The sequence below is a fragment of the Falco punctatus genome, assembly GCF_963210335.1.
Source record: "Falco punctatus genome assembly, chromosome: 11".
NCBI classification, from domain to species: Eukaryota; Metazoa; Chordata; class Aves; order Falconiformes; family Falconidae; genus Falco; species Falco punctatus.
Genome location: NC_137591.1, coordinates 21,779,354 through 21,802,181, shown reverse-complemented (window position 1 = coordinate 21,802,181; position 22,828 = coordinate 21,779,354). Strand labels below are relative to the sequence as shown.

General features: G+C 39.4%; 2 protein-coding genes across 2 annotated transcripts; one reads left to right on the top strand and one right to left on the bottom strand.

Annotated features, from left to right (window-relative positions):
• Positions 1-1,542: 1,542 nt before the first annotated feature.
• RTCA (RNA 3'-terminal phosphate cyclase) lies at positions 1,543-10,051 on the bottom strand. The gene is made up of 11 exons (XM_080407139.1): positions 9,865-10,051; positions 9,648-9,748; positions 8,704-8,847; positions 7,091-7,214; positions 6,531-6,589; positions 5,867-6,008; positions 4,564-4,688; positions 4,368-4,426; positions 3,776-3,870; positions 2,527-2,631; positions 1,543-2,176 (listed from the first exon to the last, which is right to left on the bottom strand). Exons 1-11 carry the CDS (start codon positions 9,907-9,909, stop codon positions 2,078-2,080), a joined length of 1,098 nt encoding a protein of 365 aa, XP_080263265.1. The 5' UTR covers positions 9,910-10,051; the 3' UTR covers positions 1,543-2,077.
• Positions 10,052-10,574: 523 nt separating this feature from the next.
• On the top strand, positions 10,575-22,806 carry DBT (dihydrolipoamide branched chain transacylase E2). The gene is made up of 11 exons (XM_080407118.1): positions 10,575-10,858; positions 15,075-15,198; positions 15,368-15,443; positions 16,225-16,406; positions 16,778-16,905; positions 17,680-17,923; positions 18,669-18,835; positions 19,819-19,896; positions 20,831-21,022; positions 21,192-21,263; positions 22,158-22,806. The coding sequence occupies exons 1-11, from the start codon at positions 10,808-10,810 to the stop codon at positions 22,323-22,325; spliced, it is 1,482 nt and encodes a 493-aa protein (XP_080263244.1). The 5' UTR covers positions 10,575-10,807; the 3' UTR covers positions 22,326-22,806.
• The last annotated feature ends 22 nt before the right edge of the window (positions 22,807-22,828 follow it).

Here is a 22,828-nt window from a genome sequence, read left to right as displayed (position 1 = left end):
CTTCCGAGTAAGGTAGAACTGATTCCGTAATTTTCTTCTGCTTTGTTTTCTTATGAAAAACTAGTGAAGAAGCAGTATATGGCTAAGCTCACCTTCCAACGTTTCCTGCAGCAAGAATTAACTTCCATTTAAGCAGTCCCTCAGCTTAAGAAACTAACAAATAAAACCCCACAAAACCTAAACAAACAAAAAGCCTATGCCTTTTGCTTGCTCATACCGCTTCTGACAGTGGTTAAGCTCTGTCAACAAGTTGCCCAGTAAAATTGTGGAACCTCCATCCTTGAAAATTTTCAAAACCTGACTGGACAAGGCTCTAATCAACCTGATGTAACTTTTAAGTTAGCGGTTCTTTCATCATGAGGTCAAATTAAATTACAGCCACCCATCCCTTCAGCAGGAATTTCTCCGTTCGGAGTTAAATTAGTTAAGTATATGAGTTTTGCTAATTGTGGAAACAGGTAAAGATCCATTCAAATGTGGCTTAGAAGAGCTTGCTTTCTCAAGCACAGACCCTTCTTTGGGGGCTTGCTGGCAAGTTGTTTTGCTTAAAAAATACATTCAGCATCCTTTCACAAGGAACATTGAAACCCATCAGCAGCAGACTAGCGCTTCAGGGGCCGTGTCCGTTACAAACGTGCTCCCAGCAGGTGGCTGCTGCCCCCTGCAGCCCATCCCAGCGTCCGCGAGGAGGTGGGGAGGAAGCACCCCAAGAAACAACACGCCAAGTAGATGGGCGATGAACGTTTTCGTGTATCGGCAAAGGATTTTCTTAGTGTTAGAAATGCACTGTGATGCAGTTATCCTAATGAGTAAGACAAACGATACCTCAAGTTTATATCTTTAGCCATGGGTAGGTTCAATAGTGAAAGATCTTAAGAGCAAAGGCTGCAGACTGGGCTGTGGAAAAACCTGGAAATCAATTCAAGCTTCCAGAGTGCATTTATATAGTTTTTGCTAAGTGATTCCAACTGTGATTCAGTTCTTCATATGCCAAACAAACTACGCCCTCCCTCTCCTTTTACCTTCCTTCTACTTCAAACAAAGCTTTTGTAGCTTAATGAGGGACAGATTGGAAGATGCCTGCCTTATTTAATCCACAGGCAGGGAATAATGCAGCTGGGGTTTATATGCCTAAATACACCTGTGTGTATATGCAGTGCTCAGTGTACATACACATATGTGTCTGTGGCTACATACATGTGTGCAACAGCTCCCTAATCTCAGCTGAAGCCAAGTACTCCTCCTTTACAAAGAACAAACAAACAACAGCTTGGTGAAAATGCAGACCCAGTTAGTATGCTACCGAGGACAACCAGAGAGAAAATCCAATCATAGCATAAAGTTAGTGTTTGGGATATAAGCAACGGTATATTGGTTTAGCTTGCCTGAGAAGGTTTTTAAAACAGATTAACGGAGAAGATTATATTATGCAGGGAGTGTTATTTCTGTAGGGAGAGAAATTACACCTCTAACAGGTTACTTTGTATGCAATCTCCCACTAACACAACTTGCTCAGATAGGCAGCAAATATAAACAACAGGCTTTCACTTGGTGATATTGCTTTATTATGTCCTCACACACAATTTAAGCAAAATGGTTAAGGAAGAACAGTGATACAGATTTGATGGGGCACTTCATTCTGTATACCTCATAACATAAAGGTTCCCACATAATAAAATGTAGATGTCTATTTTTTTTAAAGGGGAAAAAATGTATCAGTATTTTTTCAAAACTGAATTAGTAATTTTCTCCTTTGAATCTGAATTTTCAAGGCTTCTAACTGAAGCTCTCAAATACATACAATGTATTCCATTTGCTGTCCTGCCTGTACTCACTTTGCTGCTAATGTGGGGGGGGGAGGTAAAGTTTCCATTTTTCACACCACAGATTCTCAGCACATCAAGGAAGAATTCCACATCATCCTTGAAATTAAATCACTTTGACGTGACAGAAGGCTCCTCTGGTTCACATGCATCTCATACATCCTTTGAAATGTAGTGCAATACATCACTGAGGTATGTTGAGTTTTGTTTTTGTCAGCTTGCTGTCGTCTTTGTTGTTGTTGTTATTTTAAAATCTATAAGTTTGGGTTTATCATCCCCATTCCTTGGCACTCAATGATGTAGGTATCTTTACCAGGATCTTCCTCTTCCAATTTTGTCACAGTAAATTTGGCCTAAAACAGGATTAGAAATATATCACTAATTCAGTTATACATAAGTTTAACTATTCAAGATCTGATGCCTAATAATTGTATTGCCATATGTTGATATATATTACAACTTTGACTGATTTCATTAAAAAACATTTAAATAAAGGTGGCAAGTATCTAACCATTCTAAAAGCATTTAACTCTCAAGTATGTTCACTTTCTGCAAGTAAACTTCCACACAAATATTGTAGCAATTATTTTATCTATGCTTGCTCTCCATGATCAAGTTCAGTTCACAATGCCTGCTGAACTGCACATTGCCTAGTTACTGGATGACAACTGATAGGTAAAACTTCCTGAACTTTTGGGCTCACCTTTGTTAGCTGCTCTGCGAAGTGTATAGCTGTTTGAGTATGAAGGGTAATTGGTCCAGTTTTTACTCTAGACACTCCCTTTGCTAGTGCCATGAAAATGATCAGCTGAAAGGGAAGGAAAGGTAATTATCAAATAAAACTTCAGATCCTACGAACTTACTGATTTAAGAAAAATAAAGGGAAAAACATACAAAATTTCTGTAGATGTAAAAAATGTAGTCTCCCAAGTTTCATAAAAGTTCATAATGCTGAATGTTAAAAGTGATCCAAGCCTCAATAATCTTTGAAATTACTACTGTAATGCCTATTGCAGACAGGCTGCTACTTTTCCACAGTGGAGTTTGCCACTGAATTCCTGTTAACTACATTTAACTTTGCGTTCTCTTACCCTCCCACCCCAAAATTCCCCAAAGTCATGTCAGACTCCAGATTGGTAGATTACCTTTATGGAGAGAAAAACTCCAGAAGAGGTTTTTTAATTCTAACGCTTTCCGATCACATATTCACCAGACAGATATTTAAAAACATCTGATTTGATTTACAAACACCACCATGACAAGTACTCTTTAAAGCATGATGTAACTCTGAGCACTTCCCGTGCACATTGGATCTAGCTGTGGCACATTTTCACCAATTGTCCTGTGCATGCTTTGCAAAAAGCAGGATGAACCTAAGACCAAAACACTTCCTATTGTACTATGTAATAGTAATGTGTGGCTGGGTGTTTACACCTAAGATGTAATGTCTCTTATCTAGAACAGCCCAAGATTCTAATTAGGCTGTGTTACTGAAAGTGAGACAGTGGAGGGTCTTCATCCTCAAATGAAATTAGGTTAGCAAGATAAATAGGAGCACCTCCTAGATATTCTGTTCTCCAATAGCTTCACTTAGTATCATTCTTAATATGTAACCAAGGAGCTATTTTTACTCCACTATATGGAGCGCCAAATAGATACAAATTTGTACCTCTTTACAGGATGGGAAAACTTAAGGGTGTGGGTGCAAAGCCAGGAGCATCTGTGGCTCTGAACTGTATGTAATTTGTTAGACCTAGTGATGTTGTGACCACACCCAGAAACCTCCAATGACTTAAATTATTATGTAAAGCCACACCTACCTGTGAAGATATGGTCTAACTGAAATCTACATGTCAGTTCTTTCCCTGTTCAGATTTATATTCTTTACAAATAACACATACATGCATGTTCTTGCTATTTCAACTTCATGTAAACACATACAGGAGCCTTACTTGGTCTTGCAGAGAATCATCCACAGCTCCACCATGTTTAAGGTTCCTAAGCAGTATCTCAGCTGCTTCAATGCCAACCTTGTCAGAATTCTTTCCTAACAGAGAAATCCAGGTTAGGAAGCTGACAATTATTAATTAACATTTTAAAAATACAGAAAGAAGAAAAAAAAATATCATTAAATGATCAACTTTTTAAACCTTATCTCCACGCTCTTGTCTCAACTGTCTGCTTAAAAAACTCCTCCCATCTTATGACGACACATAGTTCATACTCCCTAAGCAGTGGAAAGAAAGTAACCCTACTTAGTCAGAGAAACATTTTATTCAAACCATTTAAAACTAGAATCACTTCTACTCCTTATAATCTAAATACACATCTAGACTGACTGTCAAACTAAAACTTTACAGGTAAACAACAAAGACCGTATGTTCTTAAAGTCCAGAAGCATTTTCAACTCGGTGATCCTTAACAATCCATTCTGATAAAAGTTTAATAATTTTGTAATTTTTGTCACTATGCAGAAGCAGCTTAGTACAAAGTGCAAGATTCCATTTACAAATGCAAAAGAGGTATACTTCATGGAACTCTTACCTCTCTTGCCCAGTGATGATCCAGCTAACAAACAACCCGTTGAAGTCTCTGCAACAACGCTAAGCAGAAAAAACAGAATCATTATTAAGAACAAAATCACTCAACATTACACTTTATTTACCAGATATGTAATCAAGATCTAGCTAATCAACCAGAAAGATTACAGGTATCAATAGAAGGTTTGGGGTCATCTTACATTATTCCGCTTCCAGTCCCAAAGGCTTGATCATCAGGTTCTCGAACAGGCTGAATATTAATGTAAAGATCTCTGATTTCTTTTCTGATGCATCTCACTGCTGCTGCAGACATGTCTTTTGCCAGCTAACAAGATAAAAGGCAAAAACATTATTTAACTTATGTAACATAGTAATACTTTATCCTCATAAGTCTAATTATTACAGTGAATCCCTGAAGAAAGCGGTTACTTTATTAACTAGAAAAATAAAAAAGATTGTTATAAAGCCCCTACAAGCAAGCACTTAACATCATCTCTTCTGAGAATTTTCCCACAAAATTAGGTAACATTACATGCTGAACAAATGATAGTTATGGTGATGTATGTGGAAGCTTCAATATCAATAGAAATTCAAGAAGCTTTCTCCATTCATAGAAAGATTAGATTTTAGTCTTGATTACCTCAAGACATTAGATTATTAAAAAAAACCCAACAAACAAAACCATCAAACACCTCACAATTGCTAGGTACAGGATATACCCTACAAGATAAAATATATAAAATAACAGTTTTAAATCACAGGCAGGTGGGGGCAGATGAAACTTATCACATTCTTGTGATCCAATCATCACCAGTATTCATAGGTTTGGAGATTTTAAGACCAAGACCAGCAGTCCATAGCTCTTCAATAAGTAACTCAGTTTCTCCTCTTCCTTCCTCTACTAATTCCTAGCCTGCGTGTGAGAAGGAGCCTTAAGGAGATCCCACCACTTAGTCTCTGTAAACACAGACAGGATAGGAATAATAGCAAGAAGGGGGTACAAAGGAGCAAATTTCTCTCTTTTACCTTTGGTTAAACCTACCCTTAACTTGTCCTGTCTAATACCCTTAGCAATAGTTTAAAAGTTTGATGTATTCTGACCTCTGCCTATTACAGTGCACCATAGTCTACCCACAAATCTATGAACAAGGGCTGTGATTTCAAATTTAAAATAATCCACATAGATATGAAGGATATGCAAATCAGATATAAGATACCGCTCAATATATGCTAAAGACTTTTGAACAGTCATATGAAATGTGTCAGGGATGCTGCTCCCATTTCCTGTTTTAGCTGCTACCTAAAATGCATTTATTGCGTAGCAAGACGGTAAGTCAAAACTTCCATTCCATGGCCTGAATAACTGAAACCATTTAATAAGGCTACACTGTATGTGAAACACCACAGGATACAGGAACAGTAGAGATAAATCAAGCAGATTACATGCAATTTTATATAGATATGTGAAGTTGGATACTACCAAAGCCTATTATCAGCACTTACTTTTATAGGCAGTGCTCCAGCAACAAATGCTCTTCCATATATCTTTGTCACTATGCCACGTTCTGTTAAGTTTATTGGGCTCAACTCTTTGACTGGTGACATCTGGACTACAACTTCACCACCTCCCTGAGGATAGTAGCCCCTATTTAGAAACAGTAATCAGATATAACTAAATGCAAAAAACACAAGGAAACCAAGAAAAGCCAGAAAGTCTTTTCATATATTTCATTATACATTTTTATGTTCTGTTACTGTACATATAAATTTTCTTGATGTGTGCTTTAGAAATCTTTAGAATAGTATTAGGTTCTCTATCAGTGTTACCTCATAACATCTTATTAACTACCTAACACCAACATAACTGGCACCTCAGAAAAAGCTCAGTAATATACTGCTTGTTCAGCATACACTTCCTTCAGCAGTAGCCCACACACAGGAAACGTTAAACAGCAGCTGAAGACAGCAATGAAAAAAAAAAAAAAGACAGGAAAGAACTGTAACACATTCATCATATGGTGGCAGTATACACAGGAGCAGCTAATGCAGGTTACTTCACGTATTATAAATTCATCCCTCAACTTGATTGAGCATCTTGTGTGCGTGCCTCTGTGTGCACACAGTGGTTCAGCAAGGCCTGCCTCTGCCACAATTCTCTGTTGCTCACCTCTTTTTTATGTCACAGTTAAATGTGAAATTGAACTTTTCAACTATTGGCTTGAAAACCTGAAAAACAAGTACATATGAAAACTCAGAGTGAGTATATTTTGCATTTATAATTCCCCACTATTTTATGTGGTCTGAAAAAAAAATTCAACACAAAAATTTCAGTTACATAATTACAAAGAAAAAGAAAAAAGCTAGCCAGTCTCATCCATATACAGCTTATTTGACATTCCTCATACTTCACTCTGAATGACACTTTGTGTAAAAGGATCTTCTTACGGGAAGAGGAAGAGAAATGCTAAACAACTCACAGCACTTCCAGACTAAAGAATATTTTAAAGAGAAATTTTCTTTAGTAATTAAAAGCACACAGACTAGTTGCTGTTTCAGGGAATTCCACGAAACGCTAGTTGCTCTTTACATACAGTACACTAACAGTGTTATGTTCCCATGCCTAATCCCTGTAATTACAAATAAACTTGCAGTAAAAGCAGCAGTATAGTAGTTACATTACATATATATGAATGAAAGATGCACCAAGTCAAAGAAATTTATCCCTACCATGACTGTGTAGTCTATCTGAGGAGCCATCTCAGCATTAGTCCCACCTTTTAAATGAAGTTCTGATGGGGAAGCAGCGAACAGCACACAGGGCATTGCTACCTGCATCAGTAGACACACGCTCCTGAAAGCAATTAAAAGATATTACAAATGTCATGCAGTTATAATCCACAGAATTCCATACAATCACTATGTATCAAAGGCAATTAACTTCCCAGAGAATTTACTTAAATATTTGATTTTGAACATTATCTATAAAGTAAACTTATTAGTCTTAAAAAATACTAATTTAAAACTTCATGTCCTTAGAAAGCCTGTATATCAAGGTTTTTGTTTCACAGTAATTTTATTTCAAATGGGAATATAAAAAATGCAAGCAATGTAGTTTACTTAGTAGAATGATGGGACTGTGAAAACCTTAGGTTTAGCTGGCAGATGATAAAAAAAGGAAAGGCTCAGGCAGCAATTTTAATATTTTAATACTTATTTAATAAAAAAATATTTAGAAAACTACAAAAATGCTTACAAGCTGGTCAGCATCCCATACAAGAAAATTCAGGGGCATAGAAAATAGGCTTTCAGATACAAGACAAGAGTCCCCTATTGAATCTCTACACGTTTCATAGATAATAAAAAGCTTCCAAAACAATGTTACCAAAAGTTTGTTCAGCAAAACAAAACAATTACCTCACAGAGGTTTCAAAGATCATTTTGAATTGTGAAAACAGTAATCACCACTGAACTGAAGAAAATACAGGGTTTTTTTTCTTAAATAACTTCCAAATGTTTTTAACCATACTGTTTCCTTGTTTCCCTTCCCCCCCCCTCCCCTTGTGCTTAATTACTAATTCTGCTACATTGCTGCTTACTCAAGCCTTTTTGTGTTATGTAAAAGGCATCAGCTGGGTTATTTACACTACTGCAACTCAGAAAAAGATTTCTCTTAACTTAAAGGGAACCTTAACTTATGCCTAACCTGGCCTATGCTTCCGAACAACTATTCACACCAGCCTTCCATAGCTAAATCCATTTACTCCGTTTTGCAACAGATTCCAAGAACCAAGGACCCAACAGAGAAATATAGGCTAGAAGAAATACAGGCACAAAGAACCATGGATGGAATATGTTCCCAGTTCCAAAAGACTAGTATCTCATATCGTACCATTACATGTGCAAGTAAAACCTGAAAATTTACTTTATTATACAATAGGGATTATTTCAGATCTTGTGGATTTGAGATACTTATCTAATTTAATGCATTTGACCTGATATGTAATGTACTATGTGAGAAAATAAAGGATAAAGTTTTAAATACATGGGCAGCTGGTTTTTGCTTAGCATTAATCAAGTGTCCAACTACTGGCTATAATTTTAAAACTGTAACACTAGCATGTACTCTAGTGATACATATCCTGCCTACACTAAAGGTTCCTTGGTTATATATATCTGGCTCAGGTGGGACAGATTTTGGCTGATTAGATATTTATTAATGCTCTTTTTTCCCCTGCTCTTTTGTGGTAAAGTGAGAAAACTTCTTCTGTTACTATTTTACAGTTACCAAAAGCAGTTAAAAGCAGTTACTGGTCAGTCATTAGCCATGCACAAAGACATACCCTGCTGTTTTTGTATCTGCTGTGTGTGTTCCACCTTTTATCTTCCCAGGAGTGAAGGTTATTTCTGTTGAGCCAATTTCTCCACCTTCCAGCCTCCCCTCACATAGATCTCGAATGATCACCAGTCCAGACAGATGCTGAGGCCTTGGAACAACAAGACAAAGATAAGGATACATGCAAGTAGACTACATATTCATGTTACATTAAAGGAACTCCTAAACACCAACTAATAAATACTACAGTTGCAAATTTCAGATCAGACAAGGATGAGAAATTTGATTTGGTTCCTACAGCACTTCTGAGTTCACAAGAGCCAAAGGAGCAGCATTCAGGCCATTACGGAATTTTTAGGATTATGGTGTGTTTTCCATTAGAATGGGTCCAGACAGACAGATGAGATGCAGGAGCAATCGCTTGTCCTAACGTGATAAATGCTTGGACAAAAATGCAGCGGGACAGCGATGGCAAGGCTAAACTGGAGCCAAGCCAGTGCCCGGTTGCCAGAGCCACAGGAGAGCTAACAGTTTTGCTACGGATCTTTCTTGCTGCGCTTGCGTTTCCATTTGTTTAATTTAAATAGGAAAGAAAACCGTACGCTCGGTGAACCGTGTTCCGCTGGGGCATTACACGGCCTCCAGTGCACCTCACGTTTCGTGCCGTGCAGCCCGTTCGGCACCTCCGCGGCACCTTCGAGCCGCGCTGCGGGGCTGCGGCGGTGCCCGGGCGGGGACGGGCCCCGGGACCCTCACCGGGGGGCTGCGGGGCGCTCGCTTCACGCCCCGCCTTGCCTTCGCGGTCACGCCTTCCCTGTAAGCGAGCCGCAGACGGGATGTTCCGATCACGGGCCCTCTTCAGGCAACGGACACGCACGGGGTTTGCTCTCGGAAATACCGAATACGTGGGGGGGCAGCCCCCGGCCGAGCGGACGCGGGCGGGGCCGTTACCTGAGGCCGGGCTGGCTCCTCCCGGCGCGGATCCGGCGCACCCGCAGCGGCAGGCCCAGCAGGCAGCTCAGCGCCGTGGACACCCGCAAGATCTGCCCGCCCTGCGCGGAGGAAAGGCGCTCGTCAGGCGCTGCCCGCCCTGCCGGCCGCCACCGGCCCGCCCGTCCCCGCGGCCCGGGCCGAGGCGGGGCGAGGCCAGCCCGCCGCTGGTGCTCACCCCCTCCATGATGCCCCCGTCTATCTCCACCCTGTCCCCGTCCATGGCTGGCGGCGAGCGGAGCTGTCTCTCGCAGAGGCTCCTGCCGGGCCAACGGGATCCCGGCGGGGCCCGGCAGACGGCGAGTCCCCGGCGAAGCAGCCCCCCGGGGCGGCCAACGCTTGGCGACTGAAGCGCGCCCCAGCCGCGCTGCGGTGCCGGCGGCGCCCCAACCTGCCGGGGCCGGGGCCAAGCGCAGGCGCACAGCGGAACAACCGCGGCCCCGCCCTGGGCTGGCGGGGGCGGCTCCGCTGCGTGGGGAGCGGCTGCCGGGTCCCAGCGCCCGGGCAGCGGCGTAGCGGGCGGGGAGAGCTCCCTTCTCCCCGCGTTAACGACCGCGTCCCTGCGCAGGGCTCCGCCCGGAGGAGGCGATTCCCTTCCCCTCTCCGCAGGCTACGGCCAAGGGCCGCGCTAGGCTGGAGCGGTGACGAACGCGGCACCACACGGGCCGTGACAAAGCGGCACCGGGGACGGCAGCGCCACGGCACAGCTGTGCACCGCTGCCGGCGGCCGGGGGAGAGCGGCCGGGCTCCTGCCGTCACAGTTACAAGCGGGTACTTTCCCTCAGAAGCCAGGTCGCTGAAGGAAGCACGGAGAGACGTACGCGTCGGTCCGGCAGCCACAGGCGGGACTTTTATTACAGGTGTACCGGCGAGGCCGGGCCCTTGGCGCCGCCTGGGCCGAGGGAAGCCGCAGCCCCTCTGCCGCCGCCAGCGGGACCGGTGGCGCCTTCCCGTTACTTCCCGCGGGCGCGCGGCGGCTGCAAGGCACCGGGGGCTGCCCCCCGCCACCGCCCTCCCCAGCCCGTGCCCGCCCGGTTGGCCGCGGTCGGCGTGGCCGCCCTCCGGTTGGCTGGTCGGTGGGAGGTGTGCGGGGCGTGGGGGCCGCCTCTTCCTGGAGTAAGATGGCGGCCGTGACCGCTCTGAGGAGCAGCAGCCGAGCCGCGGGCCGCCTGGTAAGGGGAGCGGGGCACCCTGCGGGTGGTGGCGCTCCCGGTGAGGGGGGGAGGCAACGCGCGCCCTCTCCGTCTCGGCGGCAGCGTCTCGTCAGGCCTGTCGCCTCCTTCCAGCTGGGAGCGAGGGAGGACCGCGCGGCAGAGCCTCACGGACCGGCCGCCTCCCCTCAGCCCGCCCGGCCGCCTCAGCCGCGTCCCCGCCCGCTGCCCGCCGTGGCGGCACAGGTGGCGGTGCCCGGGCCCGCGCACCCCGCGGCTCCCCGTGGGCCGGTGCCCCAGCTCCCCAGAGACCCCCGGAACGGGCTTCCCCCGCCGAACGCCGTCCCCGTTGCCCACGTTGCCTGTGAAGAGGCGTGATAAGCCCCTGAGCTCTTCCCTCCCGTTATTTCTGAGCCCCCCGAGTCCCTGCTTCGCCTGCAGCCATCCCCGCTCCTCGCCCCCCTTCACGCACCGCACCCGCGTAGGGACGGTGTAGTAACACACAGAGCGAAAACGTGTTTCTTTGAATCCCAGGAGCCTCGGTGCTTGTGAATTAAGTAGTTGAGATGCTTCACCGTATGTCAAGAAGTGAATTTACTTGGGTGCCTTTTAGGACACGGTTTCATAAACATATACCATCACAAAGACCTTGTGCTTTATTCTGCCTTCCTGTAATATATATGGTCTCCCTGCTGAGTGAAGAGTCTTGGTTTGCAGTTATGTCACTGCTGCTTTGTGGAATGTCAGAAAAAGAAATACTGTAAGATAATCCAAATGAAAACTAAATTAAGGATCAGTTCTACTTTCTATTATTATTTTTGCTCTAACTGATAATTCATATTGCACTTTGAAGGTACAGTGGTTAAGAATTTTCAGTGATACTTTCATAATTACCTAGTTTTAGGCTACATATAAGTAATTTTACTAATTAAGACTATTGAAAACAGCAGCAACTTCTTAGTTTTCTTTCTAATTAAACCAACTCTTAACTCGAGGGAGATTCTGCTAAGATGAAAGTGCTCTTTTTATCTGCGTGCATGCTGATCTGTAGAATTGGCTATTTATAGTGTTTCCTGCAACACATTGTGAATTTTGCTACATACTAATTCTTCTTGTGACCATCTGCTGTGAAACAGTGATAAGATCCAAGAAATAATACAGTTATTACAATATGAAAAGACTTTATTTTAATATTCTCAATGCTTTTGCAGAGACTTTGGCTAGCAAGAGGAAAAAGGACATAGCAATGGTGGTTGTTCATGGGGGCTGAAAGCCCCCATTCTCTTCTGAAAAAGAAAAGAAGGGAGCCAGGGGGTCTTTCTGTTACATAGTAGAGAGGTCATAGTTACCTAGACACTAGGACATGGTGCTGGTTATTTAGGCGAGGAATAATATCTGACTGAAACTTGCTGCCGAGGACATTGGTTTGGTATATAGGCAACGGTATACTTGGAGATACGGAATATGTACGTAAAACAAATCCAATGTAAGTAAATGTTCATTAAAATGACTCAGTGTGACAGCAAGTCAAAATAATTCTGTAGAGGACTGTAATAAGAAGTCATTGCCTTTGAGCACAAACTATTCAATTTGACTTTCAAATTCAGTGCTGCTTTATCAGGTAATCCAGTTGCCTGCAGACTGCATAAAAACATTTTGTTCTGAGGCCAGCAGTAGATTTTCAGGATCAGTAGTGATCTAGTGAAGCACAGTTGGCTGCTTCTTAAGGAAAAAAACCTGAACTGGAGTAAGGTGGTTCTGAACCCCCAGATTGCACACAGCTCCCGCGGTGTCTTGGTTCAAGCCACAAGTCTTAGTCAACGGGTATCAGTGGCTGATGTGTCCTCAGTATGAGTGAGGGAGACTGGAGTGGGCCCTCAGTTTCTTCTCACCACGGTTAACTCCTCACTTTGAAGACTTCACAGGAAAGGTGTTACCTTACTGTGGCATTATTGCCCTTAAATTGTCATATAGTGTAGTAGTGGTGACATAAACATAACTGCTAGTGCTGTGCTTGTTGGGGTTTTATTACTGTATTTTTCCAGACATCAGGATACGTAGGTGAGCATGCTATGGCTGTTAGAACTGATTTTGTCTTTTATATGGCTTTGTTATTTCCTTCTTTGGCATTACGCAGAAAATAGTATTATCGTGATTAAATACTGAAATTAATAAGCACAGCCTCTTTATTTCATGTATTTTAATTTTTTCGCTTGTTAGAAAGGCACACTTAAATTAAGAAATTGGGTACTGTATTATTGCTTTAACATACTAGCATACCGACTTTTTAGCAGAGCATGTGCAAAACTGCAAACCAAAAAGATTCCACTTTTAAAAAATGCAGTAGTTCTGAATTATTCCTACAAATATAATTTGAAACAGCTTTGAAACTCTTCTGTAACAAAACCAGTCTGTTGTTTTGGCAGCGACGTACTAATTCACTACCTGCATTGGTTATCGAATGTTGAAAATACATGGAAAAAGCCTTAAAAAACTTGACGTTTAGAAATAGTTCGAAGATTTTATATGCTCCTTGTGCTCATCTTCACAAATATTTAATGTTTTTCATGTAGGATCGTATAAAGAGAGAAGAGTTTTGTTGTAAGCTTGGGAGAAAATTATCTTGTTGGACAAAACAATGTAACCATGGGCTCAAGTGAGAGAAAAGCAGAATTAAAAGTAGGAGACAATAGGCTTGTGAAGTTGTACATTATATATCAATTTTATAATTGAATAAGAATCTTAAATGTGTTCCTAAAATAAGATTTGTCATAGCTTCAAATTACCATTTTACCTGATTTTTTTAATAGGGAAAATTGTTTGGAGGACTAATGAAAAGGATTTACTGTTTGCTCATTGTAGGAATTATTCTAGATCTGTAGATATAATCGTAATATCAAGCAGCTGAAAAGTAACTCTGTAACTTTGTTGTGTCCTTTATGATAGATTTTATTGTGCAAATATTTGTTCCTAAAAGAAAGGTGACATTAATGTAACTTGCAATGCTAGATTACATAATGTAGAAAATGTGTACATTGTCAATTAGAATTGTAGTTTTCTGAATAATCTAAAGTGTAATAAAAATCAAATAATTGGAACAGTTTGGGGGGTGGGGAGGGCAATCAGGAAGTTTCATATGTTCTGTAATTACTGAAAGGCTTTTTGGAAAAAGAAGTTAAAATTAACTTTCCCATACAGGTGTGGTGTATTCTGGCTCCTCTAAGAAGATAATTTCTAAATTTTACAGTTTTGAGCTACTTGAGGTACATTGTAGCACCTGAATTTTTTTCATATCTCTAAATTAATTAGAGATAGTATCTACAGATAAATTGTTATTTTAATTAATTTTAAAGCAATGTTAAAACAACATAACACCAGAATTACATTAGATTTAAGAAATCCTACTAAATAAGAAAGGGTCTGAACTAACTTCTGTTGAGATTAGTGATAAAATGTGTGTTTATGTCAATGCAAATGCTACTGGCTTTGCTTTTGACCAAAATCATGACCGATTACATGATGCTTTAAAGCATAAGGTTTTGTCTGAAGAGAGTTTCAGAGAATTCCATTGACCCTTTTAAGTTGATTTCTGCATAAATGTAATTGTAACCATGAAAGAAAACCATCTCACACCCAGTTCTTAAAAACTGTCATTAAAGTTGACATGATACTTACTTGAAGATGATTGCCTTCTATTTATTAACAGAAATAAAAGGGCAACTGTCTGTGCCCTCTGCAGTTAATTTCCTTTCCAATTAGTACTTCTGATCAACCCTTTATTGGAATAAGAACTGACAAAGTAAAATATGCTGATTTTTTCTGCAGTCTAGGGGATCCTTCCAGCATTCATTCTGGATAAGAATATGGCTGATGTAGTTTATATTAAGTATGCTTTCTGTGTGTGTGTCCTGATTAAACTAATTGCTTAGGGAAACAATAGCAAGTATGAATATCTTGACAGATCTTGTCATGATTTTTGTTAATCAGTTATGTTATCGTGGCTTTGATCTCTTCATGTGTTGTGTTAGTGAAAGAAGTTAAAGACCTGACAAAGCTTATGCTAATTTAATGGTTATTGTACATTCAGTATATATTCAGTATAATTGTGTTTCCATAATAATTTATCTTACATAAACTAGAATTAAACTATTTTAATATTACTGTTGCATCAGGAATGTTAAATGAGCTCTACATTCCTCAGTCCATTATATTAACACTTGAGACTTTTCTCCCCCAGGTTTGCATTCACCGTGTTAGATCGTGCAGCAGCATTCGCTTTATAAAATCAAAATATGTGTGCGTGTGTGACAAATCCGCCCTCAAGTTTAGTCATCAACAGCGATTATTCAGAACATCTGCTGGTAATCTTTTTCATAATAAAATAATTTATTTTATTTTGCTATTTTGTGAGTGTTACGTTAGCAGTTTGTGTATGACTGGTATGTAGACTTTTTTTGATGCATTCAGATTTTCCTGTCTGTCTTATATTTAATATTAAACGTGCTGTATTTCCTTATTGTCTGTTTTAAGTTTCATGTGGCCAAATCGTCCAGTTTAAGCTTTCTGACATTGGAGAAGGGATTACGGAGGTGACTGTAAAAGAATGGTAAGCTCAGCTTTCTGAGAAATATGCTAAGAAATCAGCACGTAGTCTGACAGTTGTATTATCAGTTACTAATCTGATATGTATGTTTTCTGGCTTAGTAGTGAAATTTTTCAAGTTTCATTTTCTGTACTTTTAAAACCTTGTATATACTGAGCTTTATATTTTGTTTATATGCAGTCTGGTATACTTGGGAGTGGAACAGATGGAAGGAATGGGATGCTCTAACTGCACCTGTATACAGGCTTTCCTTCAGTGATTAATGTTTTTAGAGTGCAGGACGTCTGTCTTTTACTATACTTACTTAGGCTGAACTTTAGAAACAAATGGCTAGACACATAATTTTATCCTATACCCCTTCTTTGTTGACTTTAGTAAAATATTTGAACAGTTAAATTGCTTGTAAAAAGGTTTTGATGAATGGATTAAGCAAAATCAAAGCGTACAGTGAAGGAAGGCAGTGTTGAAACGCCTCGGTTCAGACTAAGCTGGGCTCATTTTTAGATGGTTTATAATCTGTCAAGAAAACCCTGCTTAACTAAAGCAATAGTAAAAATATGTGTGATGATATTCTAAATCACTGTGTCATTTGACACAACAAAGGGCTCTGCAGCAGTCAGGCAAAGGGTATGTCGCAAACGTATCCATTATGTAGAATCTGTTGTCTTACCTGGAATGCGTTTTCATGTTGTGGGGATGTACATAACTGAACTTACCGAAAGAATACACAGCATAGATTTTTACACTTAATATGTTTTGTACTAGCCTGTGTCTTTTCTCTTAGGTACATAAAAGAAGGTGATAGTGTGTCTCAGTTCGATAGCATCTGTGAAGTGCAGAGTGATAAAGCTTCTGTTACTATTACTAGTCGTTATGATGGCGTTATTAGAAAACTCCATTACAATTTAGATGAAATTGCTTATGTTGGAAAACCATTAGTGGACATTGAAATCGATGCTTCAAAAGGTATTGTAAGCCGTTTTTTTTTTTTTTGTGCCATATTTTACATTTGTTGTTATAAAACCATCATTGACAGAGGAGTTTACTTTTTCCTCTTGAAAAATTTTAAAACTGGATTGTTTTTTTCCCTTTATAAGATCAAGGAAATTAAGTAGGAAAAACTGTGATATTTTATTAGGATTTAAAATCTCAAAAGCCAGACGTTGCGTATTGCAAATCTAGCTTAAGCAGCAGCTTTTAGCACGCTGTTTCCATCCGCAGTATCTCAAACTAAATGTTAAAACCTTCAGCTGTCACAGAATCATTAAATAGTTGAGGCTGGAATTTAACAAATGCTTTTAATGTAGTAAAGTTAAATTTTTTCTTTTTGTTTGCAGGTGTTGCCCCAGAAGAAGATGTTGTTGAAACACCTCCTATGTCTCATGAAGAGCACACTCACCAAGAGATAAAAGGTCACAAAACGTTAGCAACCCCTGCAGTTCGTCGTCTGGCCATGGAGAACAATGTAAGTTCGCTGAATGAGGTCCTGCTGCCTTTTATCCAGCTTGTGTATAGCAGTTTGACTGACTAGGAGAATATATATTTGTAGAGGAAAGTGCAGTGAGAAATTATTTTTTTTTAAATACATTTCAAATGTGTAAAAATCATTGTAAAGAGGAAGAGAATTGTGCTTTTTGGTGATTATGGTGGATAGGAAAATAATTACTGGGCTTAAAATGCAGCTAGGATGCTTTAAGCTGGAGATTAAGAAAACCTTTTTGGAAAGTTTCAGAATAGATTCCTGGGACAGAGAAGGGAGGAGGGAAAAATGGAATTTCAGCTTAACTACCTTGTTTTGTTTTTCAGATTTGTTTTAGAGCCGAGGATGTACTAGGTGATCTTTTAAGCACTTTTCTAATTCTTTTTTCCTGTGACTCTATGAATATTCAGTTGGTTTTGAAAGCTTGTGGTGCGTTTTTAGGAGAAAAAGAAAACAATAAGTAGAGAAAATTAAGTGACAAATAGCTTTCCTCAAATTAAAATTTCACTATTGATCCTATGAGGTAATGAAGAGTTAAGTAGTATTCATAGTTCCTCCTTAAAGTATGCAGTTAGACACCTAGTGGGCCTTCTGGATGATTTGAACAATGTAGGGCACCTAATAAATCATAGAAAGGGAAAGAAAACTGTATGTATGTTAGATCAGTAACTGGAATAACTTTTAACCATAGTACATAGTACAGGTTATTTTTATATTGCTGTAAAACACAAGTGTCATAGCTTGTTATGTACTTTTCAGATTAAATTGAGTGAAGTTGTTGGAACGGGGAAAGATAACAGAATCCTTAAAGAAGACATCCTCAATTACCTGGCCAAACAAACAGGAGCTATTTTACCTCCATCACCAAAGGCTGAAATTATCCCACCTTTGCCAAAATCAGAGCATGTGGCAGTTGCTCCAAAGGACAAAGCACGCAAAATTCCGGTACCCGTTTCCAGACCCATTGTGTTTTCGGGGAAAGATAAAACTGAACCTGTAACAGGTAAATCATGAAATACAGAATCACAGTGGACTACCAGTAAATGTTACTCAGTGTTGATTCCTTTTGATGGGAATGTTTCATGTTATTATCATGCAAGTAAGCCACAGGAAAACATACTTTGTAAGAAGGTGTGGCATGAAATTAGTATTTTATGAAATAATTGCTCATGCTTTGGTTGGATGGAGTTGGGTGGCAAGTTGTACTTGCTCGTTTTTAATCTGTGCTATTTCAAATGTATGATGAAACAGGTAGGAGTTCTGAAAAGTGCATTTGTCACAGTGAATCATTATACAAATAGTGGCAAAGTGCAGTGATTTTAAGGGTGTATCAGTGCTTGATAATAGCGTACTGCAGCATTCACAGTTGTTCTGGAGAGGAGTGCAACAAAAGATGATGAGGTAAGAAAAGCTTCGTAAGAAGAGGCAGATAAAACCTTTTTGCTTGTCTTTCCAGCAGTGTTTATTTGGGGAGGCTGGAAAGAGCAGTGCAGGTTACTGTGTTATGATTTCAAATAAGAGAGGTATGCAGCAGCATAATCTGAAATATTACAATTGTAGAAATTGAGTTGCACGTGCTGAACAACTGTGGATCCTAAAGTGAGGTTTACCTTGTCCTTCTTTTGTTGTGGTTGGGTTTTGTTTTTTAATTTGTGTAATTTGTTTAGTGGAAACAAATAACTGAAATTTCACCATAACTTCCCAGAAGCTCATTTTGTTGGTTTAAGAAGTCAGTAAATATTTTTCAGGTTTTCAGAAGGCCATGGTAAAGACTATGAGCGCAGCCCTGAAGATACCCCACTTTGGTTATTGTGATGAGGTTGATTTGACTCAGCTTGTTCAGTTGCGAGAAGAGCTGAAACCTCTGGCACAAATTCGTGGTGTTAAGCTTTCCTTTATGCCTTTCTTCATAAAGGTAAGATGTGCAGCAGAGCACTGTGTGCAGTACTTAAGCAGATTTTGCCAAAATCTGATCAATGATCGTTATAAGTTTGGAACACCTCTCTATCGCCTGAATAATAACAAGTCACACAAACTTTTCTTGCTTATTGAAACAGCTGTCAATTTACTGTTGGAATTGTAGTTAGGGTTATATAGTATCATTGAACGTTTTTGAAATATTAATGGGGAAGGATAGAACAGGTAAAATATTATTCATTGTGTGGGTAAGCATCACTAGGTGTTTTAATTACACAGAACAAATTTTGGAAACTGAGTATTTTTTATGAGCTCCATTAAAATCAACCTCACATGAAATGCATCATTATTATTGTTACTGCTGTTACTATTATATCCCTTAGGTGAATTGAGTACATCTCTTCTGTTGTTCAGAAGACCAGGCACTTGCACCCATTTAGTTGCCATGGTTCCAGTTCCAACTGTTGGCATCAGTGAAGGCTGATGCACTGCCTAAGCTATGCATTGAATGCACGGCTTAGTCTGAAACTTCGGGTAATGCTATTTCAATTAGAGTGCTAAGTAAGCACTCATTCTGCTCACTCTTTTTAGGGGGAATTAATATTACTTCCTTGAAATAGTAGTCTGGATTGCTGAGAATGACATTGCTGCTGAATCTGGTAACTTTTGTCTTGGGATGTTTGACTTGAATTGTGCAACAGAAATAACAAATGCAGATTCAGCTTCAGTTATACTTGGGAAAGGGTTTATCACTTTCTATATGTATATTTTTTTTTTTAAAGTTGTCTTTTTCTTCTGCTATCCTAATAATGGCGGAATATCAACAGACAAGTTTAGCAGAGTTTAAGCCAAATTTGATTGTATTGAGTAAATCCATATTGTTGTTAATCCAAATTGTCTCCCACTGTTCCCTCCTTTCCATGCAGCTCTCCGGTTATAAAATATAAAAATCTGTCCTTTTCTTTCTTTTATATTTAACAGGCAGCCTCTCTGGGATTATTGCAGTATCCCATTCTTAATGCTTCTTTGGATGAAAGCTGTCAAAATGTCACATACAAGGTTTGTCAACTACAGATCAAGTTGTGAACAGAAAACTTAACAGCTAACAACAGCTTTTCAGAATGTCTCGGTTCATTGTAAGAACCAAAATTATGATGTTGTGCTGGAAAATAATTTGTGTGTCCAGATTCCAACATTGGATTTGAATTATTATTCATTTTATTTCAGTAGTTTGTTTCATGATACTCACTTTGTTATTCAGGCTTGCTTCAAAAATGCGTATTAATAAATGATTTCCTATTTTTCACCTGAAGATGGGCCAGGCATTCAAAATGAGAACATTTAAAATCTAATACAGTAATTTTTTAATAATGGCAGGGTGCTTCCACTGTTTCAATGCTCAACCCTTATGTATTAAAGTAATATTTTAAACTCAGTTTTGATAAAAATAATTTAATTTTCATACAGAGTGCTGGATTGATGCTTCTGGGCAGCAAGTGTCTATTTTCTTAAGTGATGTGTTCGTGTACTGCTCCTTGCAGTACAAACTGCTTTTGGGTTGTTTGATCAGTGTCTCTCAGATGAATCCTTATGTATTCCTTTTAGGAAATGAAAGTCAACTCAATTTCTTTTCTTCTTTTTTAATTTTTTTTTTTTTAATTTTAGTGTTCTCTTTAAAATCTGCTAGTCATTTTTTGTTACCTATATGATCATCCTAAAGTGAAATGTTTTCAGTGCAAAATTGATTCCAGGATTTTGCATTTCCTGGATGCGAAGTTGCCGAAATCAATTTGCATTTTGCAGATGTGGAAAGCTAATATTTAAAAATGTCCCCTTCTCCCCTCAGTACTGTATAGAGGAGTTGCTTACTACAGACAGCACTTTCTAGGTTAAAAAGATACATAAAGAAGACATCATTCAAGTTTTTTTGTATGTGAAACACATTTTGTGTTGACTACTTATATTAATGTCTGTTTAATGAAACTTCTTGCAGGCTTCGCACAACATTGGAGTTGCTATGGACACAGAGCAAGGTTTAATTGTCCCAAATGTGAAAAATGTTCAAGTTTGTAGCGTGTTTGAGATTGCCTCTGAATTAAATCGCCTACAGTCCTTGGGCTCTGCAGGCCAACTGGGAACAAATGACCTCACTGGGGGAACATTCACCCTTTCAAATATTGGCACAGTAAGTACAGGAGAAATGAGAACGTACATCTGAAAACTGCTTTTGAAATTGAATACCTTAATAAAGTTTATTATGGAATGAAAAAAACCTGTAACAATTAATGCAAGAGGCAGTCTGCTTTAAAAAAAATAAAATTGTTAACTAATACCCACAGCTTTGTCTTTTATAGATTGGTGGCACTTATGCCAAACCAGTGATACTACTTCCTGAAGTAGCTATTGGAGCACTTGGAAAGATTCAGGTATTAACTTTATCTCAGTGATGTGAGTGTTTCACTTTAGCTAACTAAGGTAATCTGTAATGAAAATGAAACATGGAGTGTCCCACTGTTTTGTTTTTCATACATATGCATTTTCTCTATCTTACAGAAACTGCATAGCTTGTGATTGAAAAATTTTGTGATGTTTTTAGATGGCTGTGCAGAGACACCGAATGTTTAAATAGAAGTCTTTTGTGCCAGAGGTTCAGATTTGTTTTATAGAATCCTGTTGTATTTCACTCACATCTATGTTTAGCCTTCTAGTTATTAAGAAACAACATAAATATATTTTTACAAGTTTTGCAACATGGCAGTAGCCTTTTTGCTATCATTACGGGGACAGCTTGAGACTAAAAACATACTCTGATAACGACATTTAATTTTATGAGCCAGATAGCTGAATCTATACAGAACTCTATGGTGAAGGCAGTTTTGTGTTTTCTCAATTTCAGGCTTTAATTCTTCAATATAGACATTTGAGATCAATGCTGGAAATGAAATTATTATTAATTTAAAATACTTCCTGTATGTTCTTCCCATAAGCCTTTTGTTTAGGGGATGCTTTAAGGAAACCATTAGTTAGGAAGCTAACAGTGCAATAAACTGTTTTAGGAAGAAACCTTTGAGTCAGGAAGGGTTTTTCACTACTTCAGTATTTCCATGGTGGTGGAAACAGGATATGACTGTTTATTATCTAAGTTTGCAATATATTCTTATCTAACAATAATGCAAAAGTCTTTGTTTTTTGAATGGCACTAAAACTGTCCATCTAATTTAGCAAAATATTTAAATTTAGATTAACAAATTAACAATAAAAAATGCAGCTTTAATGAAAGTATTTAATATTTCTGTATTTTTCCTTCCTCTGATTTTTAGATTCTTCCTCGGTTTAATGGAAAAGGTGAAGTATTTAAGGCACATATAATGAATGTGAGTTGGTCAGCTGATCACCGCATCATTGATGGAGCTACAATGGCCCGGTTTTCTAACTTGTGGAAATCTTACGTGGAGAACCCTGCTTCGATGCTGCTAGACCTTAAATAAAGGAAACCATGGCTAAAATATGCCTTCAAACTTTGTGGATTGTACTGAGTAATTATAACAGCTGGCTCTGCTAGCATGTGCTCTTTGCGACTCACATTATATACTTTTATGTGGTTAAAGGTTCTCAACAGCTGATATCAGTCTATCAATTAGTTGTTACTTTTAATTACTGGTGCTGTAATTTCTTCTACAGCAGACTCTCAAACCTAATAGGTCATGGCACAACTTCTGAATATGGTGATGGAATGTCTTTATTTTGCGCTTTATAATACTTACGATTGTGAGGCTAGTGTGACTGAATGACACTGATCTACATACATCTGTGGTATTTATAATCTGATTAACCTGTTTTGAAGGGAAATACTCGTAGTTCTTCCTTGTTGGACACGTAAATTTATTTTAACAAATAATGTCCAAATTCCTGAAAGAAGTTATGCAAAAATCATATACAAATAAAATTACTTTTATGCTTCTGCTGTAAGATGTCCAGAGAGCTTTTTGTT